Source organism: Maniola jurtina, chromosome 17 (assembly GCF_905333055.1).
Source record: "Maniola jurtina chromosome 17, ilManJurt1.1, whole genome shotgun sequence".
NCBI classification, from domain to species: Eukaryota; Metazoa; Arthropoda; class Insecta; order Lepidoptera; family Nymphalidae; genus Maniola; species Maniola jurtina.
This window is the reverse complement of record NC_060045.1, coordinates 11609755-11628103: the sequence shown is the minus strand read 5'-3', so window position 1 is coordinate 11628103 and position 18349 is coordinate 11609755. Positions and strand designations below refer to the sequence as shown.

General features: G+C 37.5%; 1 protein-coding gene across 2 annotated transcripts in view; it reads right to left on the bottom strand.

Moving 5' to 3' along the window:
* Window positions 1-18349, bottom strand: part of LOC123874115 (rho-related GTP-binding protein RhoN-like) — a 167276-nt gene that overhangs the window by 55661 nt on the left and 93266 nt on the right. For both annotated transcript variants that reach the window (XM_045919304.1, XM_045919303.1), the window contains exon 2: window positions 8506-8659. In XM_045919304.1, coding sequence (XP_045775260.1) covers window positions 8506-8643 — 138 coding nt within the window. In that variant the 5' untranslated portion in view covers window positions 8644-8659. The remainder of the gene's footprint in view (window positions 1-8505; window positions 8660-18349) is intronic.

Genomic DNA, 18349 nt, shown 5'->3' with positions numbered 1-18349 from the left:
TTTTCTCGACGCGATTTGTATCTAGCTCCCAATTTCCAAACTTCAAACATAAAGTAAGCAATCTTGTATCAAATCGGATCTGTAGCTGAGAATTAAAAGTTGCCTCTAACGAAGGTAGCATAAATATTAGATACTTGTACTTACCTTTCCTTTGTTCCTTAGATCGACGAGTAATTTAGGAGTTAAAACTTTGGATTGTCATTGGATGGCTTTTGTTCTTTCTTTGGTGAAGTTTATACTTTTATTTTATTAAGTTTTTACAATGAGGAACTTTCCAGGGCGTTTTCCTTGAAAGCCTCGTAGATGGTGCTGTTCGAAAAGTATATACCTAACCCATTTTGGATAAATATTTTGAATTTGAGTTTAATTTTTTTATTTTCGCATTGTAAAGCATACAGACCTAGATATTCGCTGTGATAGTTTCGATTCCACTTTACGTGTAGAGAAAAATGTATATTTTTTCAAATTTTATTTTACCACTTTTTTTCAAGGAATACTAACCATGTTAATCATGACTTATACTCCCCTTTACCCTCCAATGAACCGTGTGCTTGTGCCAGGAGTGGGTACTTGTCGTACCCACTCCTGGCACATAGTGCAACGGGTGGGGTTTGTAAATCGATGGGTTTGAACCGCCAACCTTTCGGAATTCAGTCCGCTCTTCAACCATTGAGCTATCGAGGCTCACTTTGTCCACTTGATTAATATGCCAAATTCATCGATGGCCAAATTACAGCTTTTACAGCTTCCTAGTACAGTACAGGAAATATTGTACATCAACCTTTAAAAAGAGATAGCGGTTTCATAGAGCGTTCTCTCTGTCGTTGAGAACGACAAAACGTCACATTACACATAGGTATGATAAACAGAGACAACGCTCTACGAAGCCGAATTCCCTTTCTAAAGGTCGATGTACAATATTTCCTGCCGGCTACTGTACTAAGTAATAGTCTCTGAGCAAGATGCGAACGGACTGAGGGACAATCATGATTCATGACAAAGTAGACGGGCATGGCAAAACTATAAGGGTTCGTCGTTTCCTACGGAACCCTAATAGCAAATTTGAAGCTATTAATGCCTCAGATTTAAGCATTAATAGCTTACAAAGGCGGCGTTCAGAGGGTCTCTCCGTCACTCGCTCCATACAAACGTAGTTCGTCTCTCATTTGAATACTAACCAATCATACTCAATGGAATTTTGCAGAAACGTTCCGAGAACTAATATCTATGCCTGTGGTTTTCCAGGTTTCCGTTAAAATATTCGGTTTCAAAGTTACGCGGTCTTAAAAATTCACATACAAATCTTTGAGCCCCTGTAATTTAAAAACTACATATTTTTAGAAAAAACTAAAACACCACAGGCACAGATATTAGTTTCTAGAATATGTCTGCAAAATTTCATGGACTTTGGTTGCTTAATATTCAAATGAAATTGGGACTACGACAGTATGGAGTAAGTGACGGAGAGAGTCCTGTTAAGATTAAAAGACTTTTAGTGTAGGTACTTACTTTCAGTGTAGTTTTGTGAGACGTCGTCTGGCGGGCAATTACGTAAAGAAAGTAAGCTGCTTTGGAAATCTAAAATTGCTCACTAAACGGCTTTATTTTGGCTTTTCCGCTTGAAACTTGAAAGGGTTTTGGTGTTAAATAAAGAAATTTTATGGTATTTTGTAGAAATTTAAGAAAAAGTATTTTCCATGACTTTGCCTTCCAATTTGATATTTAGAATTCAGTTAAGTAATATAGTTAGGCTGACAAAAACAGGATTTAAGTTTTTTTTTAAATCCCGTGGGAACTCTTTTATTATTTTCTTTTTGCGTGTTTTGTTCAAGTGTGTTTTGTTTGTCCCGGTAAATAGATTATGGTTTTAACACTAACTATGGCTTAGAGTCTAAACTATAGTTTAGACTCTAAGCCTTTAGAGCCTAGACTTCTAGACTTTAGAGCCCTTGATATATTTCAATACAAAAAAGGTAAAGGTGACTGACTGATTGACTGATATATCAATGCACAGTTCAAATTACTGGACGGATCGAGCTGGGCATGCAGATATCTATTATGACGTAGCTATTATCCGGAAGAAAGGATTTTTGAAAATTCAACCCCTAAGGGGGTTAGTAAATAGGGGTTATGTAGTTGGTTATGAAAGTTTATTTGAATAAAAACCTTGCTTAGAAGTTGGGTTTATAGACTGTTACCAGAACAGCTCAAGTCGGCGTAAATGTCGCGATCTATTTTGCCAGATTGCAATGCCAGGCCATTTATCTTCGTCTACGTCTAGTGAGTGCGAAGGTTCTTACACCCTAATATATTTTATTTAACGCCTCTACAGAGTTATATATGGGGTTGCTGTGGCTTAGCGACAATGTTTAGAGAGCGTATATACTATAATATACAATGTATAAATCATCAAAATCTGTGGTGCAGTTTTTGACTGACGCTTTTTCAAACCGATAAAAGTAATGTACAATGCAATATAGACCAATACCATGGTAGAAATATTATCTAGGTTTGTACAAAGAAAAACCAGTTAAGTGCAAGTCAGACTCGCGTACCGAGGGTTCCGTACTCGGGAATTATTTTTGACATATTGCACGATAAATCAAATACTATCATACATAAAAATATGTTTTGTTTGTTAGGTACAGGGAAAGCCCTTTCATACGATACCCCACTTGGTCCAGTTATCTTGCTTTGGAAATTGAAAATACTAATTACTTGGTCATGAAACATATTTCAAGTTTTTTTTGTGTGATGTAACTACAAATTCACGGTCATAGAATTTTTCCTTTACTTGTGCTATAAAACCTACCTACCTGCCAGACACGATAATCGGATAGACGGACGGACGACGGACAGACGGACAGACGGACAAACAGACTGACAACAAAGTGATCCTATAAGCGTTATATTTTTCCTTTGAGGTACGGAACCCTAAAAATAAGAGATTTTTCTTTCCTGAAATATATATTCCTCGTCAGTTAGATAAGGAGTAAGTACAAAATCTATCATAGTAGTTATTACTCGAACAGGCTTTGTATTGTCACAATTCAACAGTTTCGTGATTTCTGTACTGAGTTACGGATTAGGGGGAGTATTACAATAATGCTTATACACTTGCTTGTGAGGGCCAGACCTTCATGAAAGCTGTAAGTTTCTATCCCCATTGTCCCCAACACAGGGAGGAACGATCAGCGACTATGAAGTTTTGGCAAATCATCAACTCATCGCCGGCTCACTACAGAGCACGGCTCTCCTCTCAGTATGAAAAGAGTATATAAACAAGTGTAAATTAAAAATTTATAACACCCCGACAAGTGAAGGTTACAATAACTAGAAAAGAGATGATAACTTTCAAACGGCTGAACCGATTTTCTTGGATTATAGCTAAGAACACTCTCGATTAAGCCACCTTTCAAACAAAAAAAAACTAAATTAAAATCGGTTCATTAGTTTAGGAGCTACGATGCCACAGACAGATACACAGATATACAGATACACACGTCAAACTTATAACACCCCTCTTTTTGGGTCGGGGGTTAAAAAAAAGTTATAGGACAGTACACAAAATCAACAAGTTTAAAATAGAATAGAATATATTTTTATTCAAGTAAACTTTACAAGTGCTTTTGAATCGTCAAAATAATTTACCATCATCAATGCCGTTCCTACCGAGAAGAACCAACAAGAAACTCGGCGGTTGCTCTTTTCAAGTGTTCATTTTACAATAATATGCCATACTATACAAGCAATTGCAGCCCCGCATATTGCTGGAGCGTTTTAAATCCATGCCTTAGTTAGCCGCCTTGCATCGATGGTACTCTTTTATCTGGAGCAGCAGTGTCCGAATACAAAATTCATATCCATACTAATATTATAAATGCGAAAGTGTGTCTGTCTGTCTGTCTGTCTCTCTGTCTGTCTGTCTGTCTGTCTGTCTGTCTGTCTGCTACGTTTTCACGGCTCACCCGCTGAACCCATTTTAATGAAATTTGGTACAGAGTTAGCTTACCTACATCCCGGGGACAGACATAGGCTAATTTTATTCCGGAAAATCAAAGAGTTCCCGCGGGATTCCTAAAGACTCATCCACTTAATCGATTTGTATGAAAGGTACCGAAGTATCTTGCGTCCCTGTAATCGAAATAGGCAATTTTTTATCCCGGAAAATTAAACAGTTCCCACGGGATCTATAAAAATCTAAATCAACGCGGACGAAGTCGCGGGCATTCTCTAGTTCGTTATAAATTAATACAAAGTCGGTCAGCAAAAGTCCATTTCAGCTAAAGTGGAACACTCGTCAAATTGTACCGCATCGCTTTGCCGCTAAAGTTTGCGGATATTGTGTCCTCCTCGCAGAGATACAGAGTCATAGCTAGGGACTGACCAGAGTGGGGTTTGTACCGCAGACCTATAAAAAGTTAGCTAACCTGTATTGTACGAGTGAAATTTTCGAAAACCCTTTTTATTGGAGATCTACATACATTTAACGGCCTCAGTGGCGTTGTGGTCTTATTAGTGGGAGGTCTCGGGTTCAATTCCCGGCAGGGGTTTGGGATTTTATAATTTCTAAATTTCTGGTCTGGTCTGGTGGCAGTCTACTAGGGTGGTAACTAGTAGTTACCACCCTACTGGCAAAGCCGTACCGCCAAGCGAATTACCGTTCCGATATGATTTCATGTAGAAACCAAATAACCATAGTAGATTAATAAAAACCGATATACTCCTTCCAGATTAGCCCGCTTGCATCTTAGAATACATCATTACTTATCACCAGGTGAGATTGCAGTCAAGGGCTAATTTGTAACTGAATAAAAGAAAACATTATAGAGAGAACCTAATAAAATTGTAACTATAAGTTGATTCGGTCAGTCAGCTTCCCTTTGATATATTTTCAAGATTGGACCGAGGTGTTATATGCTGGGGTCGAAAGTCATAGTAGCATACCAGTACCATACTTCGAAGAAGATTTTGTTGAGCAATAAAAAGATTCCGACGAATTGAGAACCACCTCCTTTTTTGAAGTCGGTTAAAAATCAATTTCAGCAGCAAAGTGGGGTACCTACTCACCAAAATGTACTAAAACGCTTTGCCACAAAGTTTGCGGATATTACGTCCTCCCTAAAGAGCATTTTAAAGTTGTATCGATAGTTCAAAACAGGGTTGTAGCTAAGGATTGGCAAAGAGGGGGTAATTTTAGTGACTCAAACCCAAAAAAATAATTGCTAGAGGATTGATTATTATCTGCACTATTAATTTAATTATTTAATTAAATTTTATAAAGAGATAGAGTTTGTAAGTTTGGTTGTAGGAAGTAATCTCTAGAACTATTGAACCGATTTTGAAAATTCTTTCACCAATAGAAAGCTACATTCTTCATACATAGGCTATATTTTATTTTCATGAATCCGTGCGAAGCCGGGGCGGGTCACTAGTTTGTTATAAGTTTCTAGAGAAACTCTATTTTATTCTAGAATATTGCAAGAAATATAAAGAGTTTTTCAAAGGGTTTTACTTGCTAGCCATCATTAACATCTTAGTTCTTAACCCATCGCCAGCCTCTGAACACGAGTCTCCTCTCAGAATATGAAGGGTTTAGGCATAGTCCATCACGATCGCCAAACGAATTGCTGACTCTACGCTCTCACATCAAGCTAATTTCCTTATGATGCAATACTTTGCACCTCCCCGCTGTGTCACTATGAGCTCTAGGTATATACTCGTATAATAACATAATTGAATCACTAGTGAAGAAATGTTTACCCACCTGAAATTTCATGACCATGACTAGCTACATCACTGATTTGAAAAACTACTATTTTCTGATCTCAATTCTTTGATACGTAATAGACACTTTAGGTTTTTTTAATTGATTTTATTGGTCAAAGTAACTTTTTTAAAATTTATTATAAGGAATATTAGCCATGCTAATCATGACTCATACTCCTCTTTCCCCTCCAATTAAGCGTAAAGCTTGTGCCAGGAGTGGGTACGATAATAGTGCAACGGGTGGGGTTTGAACCGCCGACCTTTCGGAATTCACTCATTCATCAAGCTCCGGCCCTCGTTTTATACCACAGTTTTTATTATAACTACAGCCATATTGTAAATAATCAACCGTTGAGCTATCGAGGCTCGAAGTATAAATTGAAATTCAGTTTTAGGTCCCAAGATAATGTAAAATTGAACCTGTATTTGATACGGTTAGGATCAAACTCCCAAGGTATTGCAAAGTTTTGACTTGGTAAATAGCATAATATAATATTAATATTAAACTTAATTCATTGTACACAAGTAGGTATCTATATTTCAGCTTAGTTGGAGGTACAGAACTAAAACCAAAAGTGCTGAAGACGATCTTCATCAATGACTTGGTAAACATTTCAAATTGGCTTTCGCCCATATTTTAAAATCTTTTGTTTTCTCGGGATAAAGAAATCTTATAAGTTTCTCTAAAGGGCGTGTAGTCTGTGTGATGGCGCACAGCATGTCTATCTCGCTGGTCAAGCAACGTTGACCTAGGTGGGTACTGGATGGGTGGCCGATTTAGGAGATTACCTTTTTGTTTGGCTATGCCTTGGAGACCGCCTTGTCATCGGTCCCGGTTATGATCACTAAAATTTGATACTAATCGTAAAAACCTAACCGATTTATTTTCTTTAGTAGATCGTATGCAGAAAGATTTAGGACCCTACCGCAGAGAGAGAGAGAGAGAGAGAGAGAGAGAGAGAGAGAGAGAGAGAGAGAGAGAGAGAGAGAGAGTAGTATATTGTAATAAAGATTTCTTCATTTGCAACTTTTTATGCTTTGAAAAGAGCAGCTGCTGAGTTTCTTGATGACTTATCTCAGTAGAATGTTCATCCCGAACTGGCAGTAGAGTTACACACGCATCATATTGTATAAGACACTAGTTATCTTACAATATGAAATGCCTAATTTGATAAGGAACTTATCTATTTATAGATAAACCTTGCCTGGAAAAGGACATGGCTAGGTAAGTGCCAAATGTTGAAATCGTTCGAATTGTTCAAGCGTTAAGAAAAATTAGCAACCACAACTTTTCTTTAATAATATTTAGTAGGCACGGAAAGTAAGGATAAACAAGGGAATAAGTCCCTAGTCGAATCTTAAGCTAAGTGGTTTTTTGGACAGAAATGAACAAGGTTTTTCTGCTCGTCCTAAAACAACATCCTGTAGCGAAGGGAGGTTAAGGCATGGACAGATAGGAAGCTGATCGGCAGCATAAAGGTATTGTCACACTGAACGCGTGTACGATTTTTAAAAAAGGAACTTGTACTTGCATAAAGATCAACGCTGGCAGCAGCGTAGTTCCTACAAATCAAATCAAACCATTTATTTCTGCCGTGCTGTGATTGGTTTGATCTAACAATAATTCTTTAATATAGTATTCATTAGTTAGATTTGAGATCAGACTTGGTTGTTTGTAACCCCCGACCCAAAAAGAGGGGTGTTATAAGTTTGAAGTGTGTATCTGTGTATCTGTGCATCTATGTATCTGTGTATCTGTCTGTGGCATCGTAGCTCCTAAACTAATGAACCAATTTTAATTTTGTTTTTTTTTTGTTTTTTGAAAGGTGGCTTGATCCAGTGAGAGTGTTCTTAGCTATAATCCAAGAAAATCGGTTCAGCCGTTTGAAAATTATCAGTTCTTTTCTAGTTACTGTAACCTTCACTTGTCGGGGGTGTTATAAATTTTTAATTTACACTTGTTCGATCTGTGGTTGTATTATATTCAAATGAAATTGGAACTACGTTTGTATGGACTAAGTGACGGAGAGAGCCCTGTTAAGGACAACCAGTCGCTTCGCATTTTGTTTGTTGCCAGCCTTTACCCGCACAAAGTTAATATTGGATGGGTTGTGTAATCTACAAGGATAATAAGAATTATCCGTTCAGCAACTCTGTAAAGGTTTTACCCTTAATAATACCAAAATTTTATTAATCAGTATAGTTATTCAATAGAGTCAGTTGAGACGGCTTTAGTCACCACATCTAATTACGACTTTATAGTATAAGAATAGACGTATAGATATGTGCCCGTTTACTCTATAACATCCATCCGAATTGTATCTAAAACGCAGTGCACACCAGCACAATAGAGTGGTGGCTAGGCTTTGCATCTTTCTTGATAACAACTCAAATTAAATTTTGTGTATTTATAAAAGTTGCTGATTTGATGAACTAGATGGCGTTGGGTTATAGTTCAATCCCACTAGTGTGGTCTTCGAAAAGTATAGTTCGGTTCGATTCACATAAAGAGATAGCTGGGCCAAAGTGGAAGAGACGTGACTACACATAGGTATTACCCTTATCTAGGCACTACAACCCGCAAGCGAAAGTTTGACTGAATGATCCAATGGATGTCTACAGGCGCGTCGTCCCTCGTTTCATCCAGTGAATAAATCGATAAATCGTCTACTGCGCAGGTACAAAGTAAGCGGCTTTTACGTGAAATGACCTGCAGGTATAAAGAGGTGACCTTACCTCAACAAAGGCGTCAGAAACGAATCTCTGCACCAATGAGGTCTTCCCGCACTGTGTGTCACCAACAAGCACGACTTTGATCTCCTCCTCAGTCGGGGTACCCGCACCCCCCTCTGAACACTTCTTGCCCGACCACATGTCGCTGGTCGGTAATCTGTAACAACGAAGGAAGTTTTTTTATAGTAAAACAGTTTTTACGAAACAAAAAAACAAAAAACAGTGTAATAGGGCAAAAAAACGTATTTTTTTTTTGTTTAAATAAGTTAATACTTTGTAGCTTGGATCATGAAATTAATTTAACCTAATTATTGTTAGTTACATGTCTTATGAAATGATTAACAGGGCTCTCTACGTCACTCGTTTCATACAATCGTAGTTCCAATTTCATTTGAATATTAAGCAACCAAAGTCCATGAAATTCTGCAGACATAATCTAGAAACTAATATCTGTGTCTGTGATGTTTTAGATTTTTCTAAAAATATGTAGTTTTAAAATTACAGGGGCTCAAAGATTTGTTTGTAAATTTTTAAGACCGCGTAACTTTGAAACCGAATATTTTAACAGAAATCTGGAATACCACAGACATAGATATTAGTTTCTAGAATATGTGTGGAAAATTTTATGGACTTTGGTTGCTTAATATTCAAATGAAATTGGAACTACGTTTGTATGAAACGAGTGACGGAGAGAGCCCTCTTAAGAAATTGGTTGGTTAGTAAATACATCTCGATTTTTTTAAATAAAGTCTTATAATTAGTGACAGAAATTGCTTCATTTGATTCTGCAAATCTTTTTATAAAACCTTTGGAGTCCTTCAACCAATGGTAAAGTCACCGTGACATTTTCAACAATCCAGCTTAAGCATAGCCTATCATTGTCATAGGCTTTATAGATATACTTACTCCTTGTCCAAACTCCTTACATAATGTAAAAAGTAGTTACGAAAATAACAGTTTATTTCACAAAGGACATAAAGCCATAAAAGTATTATTACTAACACACATAAAGCCCGCTTATTTTCACCGTATGTATATTACTGACATACTCGTAATATAAAAATGTATTCTCACTGTTTATTTCAGCTGAGCCCATTTTTTTCGACTTATCTCTCTATTATTATGGGCTTTTGGTGTAGGGCTGCCATTAAGGAAAACATTAAACCGGGACAAGATGTATTCAACTTCGGGTAATATCCTATTCACTAGTAGTTACGTACAATCACACTAATATTATAAAGGCGAAAGTTTGTGTGTATGTGTGTGTGTGTGTGTGTGTGTGTATGTTTGTTACTCCTTCACGTTAGCACATAGACATAGTTAGCACTAAGTCACGGGCTTCGGCTAGTATTTAATAATGTAAAGAAAACAGTGAATTCATAGGACAATTTCCTTTACACGATAGAAGAAAAATACTTATATTTTGACGTTTTATTATTATTGGGGCGCATTTTTTTGCAGTATTTACATTACAGTTAAAGTTTAGAATTCGCTGTACCTAATGTGAATCGACCCTTAAATGAATTTTAAATAAATTTAAATAAATTAATGATAAATACATGAAAGCAAATAAATGAAATGAAATAGTTCATAATCTAACTTGTATTAAGAGTGAGTATAGAAGATGTATGTAAGATAATGCGCGCAGAAATTAAATGATCTATACGACAGTTCACCGTTAATAGCACATAAGAAAGCACGATGAAATCTCCTACGGAGCCGTAAATCTGTACGCAAGTAAGTAGCGATGAGTCAAAATTATTTTTATGATCTCTTGTAGGGGAACCGAAAGATTTTAATATTCAGGGATAGTTCAAGAAATTTTATAGATTCTGGCAATTTTAGTTTTTGGCAATTTTTCGAAAAATCTGCTCTTTTCAACGCCACAGAACCCGCGAAAACCGTGGAACAATTATGTGGATAGTATCGCAGTATTGGTGATTGTACTTCAGAATGTTTTCTATCCGACGACGGTTTACTATACAACAAAGTGACTGTCGGCGTCGTGTCCTTCGCGGGTTATTGTGGGCACTGTCAACATTATCAGTCGATAAACGTCTACTGCTAAATAAAACATGGTCTCTTTTAGGGACTTCCACCCGTCACGGTCTTGCGCCGCCTGAATCCAGCGGCTCCCTGCTGTTCCTGTCGTCTCTCCACCTAGGTCTTCCAAACCTACACTTTTCGGTGTGAGATAGCCATTCTAGCACCTTGGGACACTAATGTCAATCGATTTTTCCAACTACGCGCTCTGTCCATTGCCACTTCAGTTTCAGTAATCAGTTAAACTATGTCGGTTACTCGGGTTCTGCTAAGGATCTCCTCATTTTTAATTTAATCACGTAGATAAACTCCAAGCATAGCTCTCCCCAAAGCCCGCTGAATTTAAGTACTTGTAGTTTTTTATCATTATTTTGTGATCGAATACGTAGATATATTTTAGTAAGTTATCCGTCCAAATTGAAGAAAGAAGCAGCCATGACTGATCGCAATAAATAATTGCTAAGCAAAGTACAATAATATTTGATCAGCTTTGTTATATTGCCATACTGCTTGAGCAGTTGACGACTCCTCGGACAGTTGATAACGACTGTTCAAGAGGTCCGAAGTATAGCCATACGGACAAAAAAAATATCCTGATTTGAACAAACCGCATGGTAACAATATAATACAACGTGGCCACGGTTGCGGGGAAAAATCAATGAGAAAATAAAGTGGGAAAGTTAGGTAACTCCGTAAGCAAAGTAGTACGTACTGAGAGATATTGTTGAGTTTATTGCATGAAAGTCTTATGGGATTATAATATCGTTCTTCATTTTAAGAAGTTTATATTACATTGAATATTTTATACACAATATTAGACTTCATCCGCGTGGATTTTGGTATTTTAAAAGTCCCGTGGGAACTTGTGATTTACCGGGATAGAAAGTAACGTATCTTCATCTCCAAGATACATGGTACCTCTATACTTAACATATAAATGATGCTCACAATTTTATCCACGTGGATTTAGGTATTTATAGATAATCCCGTGAGAATTCCGAGAACTTTCCGGGACAGAGTGTCCTTCCCTAGGATGAAAGGCTATGCCTGTAGTTACTAAACTTCGTCAAAATAGTTTAAACGGTAGGCCGTGAAGTGAAACCGTAGCAGACATTCAGACACACTTTCGCAATATCAAAATTAATAATAAAAATGTTAAGCTATCGTTCGTAGATTTTTTTTTATTAAATACAGACAACCAAATCCAATACAGAACTCATCTATTAAAGGTTTTTTAGAACTGAGTATGTTTGCTCTTGTCGGTGTAAGTATCCATTTATTAAAGTGAAAATTGAAGTGATTTCACTTCAATTTTCAAAAAATAAAACTACCTTGCCAATTATTTGTTTGAGTTATTTATTGTTAGCTATTCGAATATTCCATTTAATATAAATTCATACATTGAGTTTTCATACACAGTTTTAATTAAATTGAAGCGCAACGCATTAATTTTGTCAGGTTTTAATATTGTGAGTGCATTATTTCATTAAAAATTGTTTTGCGTTATGCGTGGATTCAAGAGCTGAATTTATGCGTTCTAGATTTTTAACAAAAAGCTTTTATAAAATTGTGTACTTTTATTTGCATATTTAATATCCTAAATATGTCATTGCATGAGTGATTATTATGTTCTGAATATCATATTATAACTTTGTGGAAAAAATATCTGCCTGATGCTAAACAGACTGGATTTAAATCCGAACTTTACCTGTTGGAGTATAAATAATTATACAATAATTTACCCGAATTTAATGCAGTAACCAACTTGATAACCAAGTTATAACCTAATCGTTAAATATTACACAAAACTTACATAACTGTTTAGGTTGAAATAAACAATATTTAATAAGCGAGATTAAGAGATTATCCATAAATATTAAAGGGCTTGTTTAACCTAACCTTGCGAAGTTAGGACATTATCTTCAATAAATATGAGGCCAGATTTCAGTAATGTTTCAGTTCAAGTTATTTATATCAGGGTCTTGTATTAAGCTGAGAATGGGTAAGGGTAACCGTTTTGCCGGGGAAAAATATGTAAAAGGAAAAAAATAATGTTGTTTTTGTGTAAGTCAGTATTTTGAGTGAATTTTCAAGGATTATTTTATTCATGCAAAGAATATTGTTACGTTCCGCTCTCTGATACGATACCTATTTAGGCTCTACGCAGTATAGTATAGTGGCCAAACAGCATGAAATTCAAGCGTTTTTAATGTCCCCGGTCACATTAACGGCCAACAACGCCATATTCAACGGCGTTACCCGTTAAACGTAGATGTAGCCACGATCAACGTACAACGGCATTCACAATGCCGTTTAGTGTTAGACCATTTTAACCCAAATTTAATTGGCATTAGACGTTAACCGTTCGAGTATGATTAAATTAAATGATTAAATTAAATAACGTTAAATGAAATAAAAACAATAGCTTTTCTATTTTGAGACGTACTTTCATCGGTTGTAAGAGCTCATTTCACTATTAGGCAGCAAAAAAGAATTTTATTATAAGAGCCCGCAGAGAAAAATAATACATTTCTAGAAAGAAGTAAAGAAGTTTTACCTAAACTAGACAATACATATAGACTAAAGAAAAAGATATTTGATATGAGTATTTCTAGATACCTAAAACGTCTCGGGAGAGGTCGTAGAAACGAAAACAGACACGTTTCGATTTAAACTTTTATATTATATCGAATTCCTATTCGTTTTGTTTGTTTTCAGTACGGCTTAGTATGAGTTTCATCATCTCGACATCGCGGATAGATGCTCTCTTGTATCGAAACCAAAAATAACTATACCATTATAAACCTCTTTGGTTGAAACTTTTTTTAGCACAAATGTGATTTTGATTAGGCTTATAGTTTACCGAGAAATAGATGAAAATGAAGTTAGCCGCGTAGATTTCAAAAATATCGTTTTAAAAACAATTATTAAATTGGAAATTGTAATTATCCACATAATAAAATAGCTACCTGCTGAAAATTAGTTACTGCTCCCAAGTAAAATTAAAAAATCTAGATTTATATGGAGCACTAGCCGATGCCCGCGGCTTCGCCCGCGTGGATTTAGGTTTTTCGAAATCCCGTGGGAACTCTTTGATTTTCCGGGATAAAAAGTAGCCTATGCGCTAATCCAGGATATTATCTATCTTCATTCCAAATTTCAGCCAAATCCGTCCAGTAGTTTTTGCGTGAAGGAGTAACAAACATACACACACACACACACACACACACATACAAACTTTCACCTTTATAATATTAGTGTGATTTTCACGATTCTTTCCCATCGAACAAATTGCATCCAATCGTGTTTCTTTTTCATGACGAATTTATTTCAAAGAAGATTCAAAACACATCTGCTTATATTCATATTTGAAGTTATAATTGCAATATAGGTACCAAATAAGAATAGTTTTCAAATTATGGTCTTCCAAAGTTGCAAAAGAATTTTAATATGAGCCTTATACCCTTGTTTTATTTAAGGGTTGAGTCATCAGCTAGTGCTCCAAATGATAACTGTACACTGTACAGTGTACACCGTTGGTTCCATTTTGCTGCGATGTTATTTTATATCGATACTCGAAATGTATCAACGTTGACGAGATATGCAATTTCATACTAAGGGAACTATTTGTTTTCAGACAATAAATATGAATCGCTCACACGGGACGTGTCTCACGGAAAAAGCCAATAACTTAACGATGAAACATGACCTCTTTGACATAACAATAATATTATCAGAACTTGAAGAGACAAAGAGACAGAGCAATCCTGTGTACTCATTTTTCCTTAAAAGAAGTACCTACCTACCTAGCTTTTCGCAGAAATGCATGAGGCGCACTATACGTGGCTCATATATACTATACGATTTTCTAAGTACGTTTGATGAAAATCGAATAGACTCGAGTGAGGCAACCTATGCCTCATTCGAGCCTCATTCATAAAGAGCCAATTCATCATCATCATCGTCATTATCTCAATCTTAGAGCATTTAAGTGCATCTCAACCCATCATCGGCTCACCACCAGCAATGATTCGTTCATTCAGTGATCTTAAATGAAAGCCATCAAGATCATTTGACATTAAGAGGGCTCTCTCCGTCACTCGTTTCATACAATCGTAGTTCCAATTTCATTTGAATATTAAGCAACCAAAGTCCATGAAATTTTGCAGACATATTCTAGAAACTATCTATGTCTGTGGTTTTCCAGATTTCTGTTAAAATATTCGGTTTCAAAGTTACGCGGTCTTAAAAATTTTCATACAAATCTTTGAGCCCCTGTAATTTTAAAACTACATATTTTTAGAAAAATCTAAAACACCACAGACACAGATATTAGTTTCTAGAATATGTCTGCAAAATTTCATGGACTTTGGTTGCTTAATATTCAAATGAAATTGGAACTACGATTGTATGAAACGAGTGGAAACGACTGACGGAGAGAGCCCTGTTAATTATTTTTAATCCAATGAAGGTTTTCCACGAAAACATCTTTGCATCGCTCAGTGAAGCAGCAACGTAGAACCAACTAATGTCAAATGAGTTTGATGGCTTTGATTTAGGATTACTTAGGACCGCTGAGCTTGGCTCTTCTCTCATAATTGGGCCATTATAGTCCAGACAAAAACTTCTGCTTTTCAATCAAAAAATCTGGCTAGTATAATCAGACTATAAGCTAGACTAGGGGCCTGAAGGTGCTGAAATGGCGACCTCGCACCGGAAAGCGCAGCGTTGGAAGACCTCCCACTAGGTGGACAAACGACATCAGGCGAGTCTCAGGGAGCCGCTGAATTCAGGCGGCGTGAGCGGCGTCCGCGTGTCGAAGTTCCTACAAGTGGCTTATGGCCAGCTGTCGACTTCTATCAGTTGTTGTTGATGATGAATATAATAACTAGGCTATCATTGCTTTTGGGCACACAATATGCGCTATCAAGGATATCAAAAACAATTTTCCAAAGCATTGTAAGTTGTATCCGCCTATGTACCGGATATCCGCAGTCGGCCATCTTGGCAGCGCGCCAGCAAAATGACGCGATCCTGCACTCCTGTGTAACGGAAATGTTATTTCACGGTACTAGTTCAGTGAAAACTGATCGCCTCGTCAAACTTCATAGAATAACAACAAGTTATGCCACGGAATAATCTCTTGGTAGTTATGATGGCCTAGTGGTTAAGACTTCGGGCTCCAATTCGAGGGTCTGGGCTTCGATCCTGGGCACGCATCTCACTGGCTCACTACTGAGCACTATATCATAACTCTCAGGCATACAGATTTCCTCACAATGTTTTCCTTTACCGATGCACATAACTCCAAAAAGTTAGAGACTAGACTAGACGCTGCTTCGGCCAAACCCTTCTCTGAGAACAGACCTGTGATCAGTAGTGGGCCAGCGATGGGTAAATCATGATGAAGGCATAATATCTTCTAGAAGTAATTAGTAGCCGTTTATTCTTCTGTTATCTTGCATTAATCAATTTAAAGTGCAGAAGTTCTCAGACCCTCGACCGAGGAATTTGGGTCACCTTTTAATTCAGAAACTTTTAATGTTGGACAATCCGACGAAATTTGCTAACGGCTTAATGGGCTATGATCACTGACCTTTACTAATACTAATATGCTGGACTTGCGATTGCCGAACTGTTTTGAAGCAATTTTCGCCATTTTGTCGCTGATAGCTGCAGTGAGCTTCATGTGAGCGTATTCGGTAGCGGTCGAGGCGTTGGGCGCGTTTCCCAGAAGACCCTGAATCCTGCTGGTTCCGCAATACTTAATCCATACATAAATGCGAAAGTGTGTCTGTCTCTCTGTCTATCTGTCTGTCTGTCTGCTACCTTTTCATGGCCCAACAGTTTAACCGATTCTGACGTTTGGTACAGAGCTAGCTTATTTCCCGGGGACGGACATAGGCTACTTTTTATCATGGAAAATGAAAGAGTTCCCACGGGATTCCTAAAGACCCGTCCGCTCTGTCTATTTGTATGAAAGGTACCAAGGTAGATTGCGTCCATGTTATTGATATAGACAATTTTTATCCCGGAAAACCACACAGTTCCCATGGGATTTTCAAAAACCTAAATCCACGCGGACGAAGTCGCGGGCATCCTCTAGTTTTTGATATTTATTTAAAAACTAGCTGATGCCCGCAGCTTCGCCCGCGTGGATTGGCCAGATCCCCTGCAGCATCAGGATTGAGGAGTTGGAATCCAATTTTTTTATGAAACAATGTCACAAAGTTCCTCTATCGATTAAAAAAAAAATTACGCAAATCGGTTCAGAAATCTCGGAGATTTCGGTGTACATAGGTAGAAAAACACAACTCCCTTTTCGAAAGTCGGTTAAAAAAGTAGCCTATTTTACGCCCTGGTCAATCCTCTACTTGTCTGTGAAAATCCCGTCAAAATCGGTTCAGCCGTTCCAAAGATTAGCCTTTTCAAACAGACAGACAGACAGACAGACAGACAGACAGACAAAAATTTTAAAAACGTGTGATTCAGTGTTGGTATCGTTCAAATAACCATATGAGCTTAATATGAGGTAGTTATTTCGAAATTACAGACAGACACTCCAATTTTATTTATTAGTATAGATTATTAAGACAAAACAACATAGCAAACAGTAATATTTCGTAGCTCTTTTAATTACCCAGATGGTAAGGAATGGCGATCTTTAGTTATCCATTTCCCCAAGTGACGTCTCCTTAATTTTCCAGCATTGCCTTTTAATCCCAGCGCTGGTGAAGTAATTTATTACTTACGCCCGCAATTCGCCACCTGTCCGCGCCCGCTCTCCCGGGAAACCCCTTTTAAGTCAAAGCTACTATAGAAAATTGTTGTAAGCAATCTTTTCTAGTTTCTACCTGATTTACGAACTAGTTTTTACCCGAAAGTCTTTGAGTGGAGACCGCGTATAAGCAAACGTAGTGTGGGACGCCATCCAGCATGATGGACCGACAATATAAAGAGACTGGTGGGAAGTGGCTGGATAAGGAAGGCTGAGGACCGGGTGTGGTGGCTCTCTTTAGGGAATACCTATGTCCAACAGTGGATGTCCACAGGCTGATGATGATGATGATCCGCTGTTGTTTATGACTAGCGGATTCACCCGGCGTGTGCTACTACGCTAAAAAAAGAATGTACCTAATGCATTGTTTTAGTGATCTAAAACTATCTTCGCATTATTGCCTTTCTAATGAAAGTTTGGGCCACATCGGACGGATGGTCTCAGAGTCTATAACGCATATAAGTACAAACCTTTTCTGTGTTTTATAAGGAAGTAGGTATGGAGTATGGATTGGTTTATTGATTGTAGGTATAGTGCGCGACAGGTTGAGATGGCAACAAGGGTGGGGACACTCCACACACCTGCATAGCGTCCGCTGTGGGTTAGCATGGGTGACGTGCGGGCCTGCGGGCCTCCCCCCGCCTCATACCCCGATTGTCATCTCAACCTGTCGCGTACTATACGTAGTCAAATGAAAAATCGCAAAGGAAATTTCATTACACCAGTCCTACGCCTTCCAAACATATCCTACACTGTATCTTATTGATGGCTTCCGGCCGGCCGCTGACTGCGCTGGATATTTATCATCCCTACAGCCTGCTTTCCTTGCTGTCGACACTTTTCTTATCTTTTATTGATGGCGTTTTAAAAGCTAGGCTATCCAATCTCTTATCTATCTATAAAGATATAGAAGGAGAATAGAAACTAAGTGTGAGGTTAGCATAAGATTTTATATCTCACCAAGGTTTACAAAATGCGAGCGTCGCAACTTAATAATATCAGTATTAGAGTTGGTGGACAAAAAAA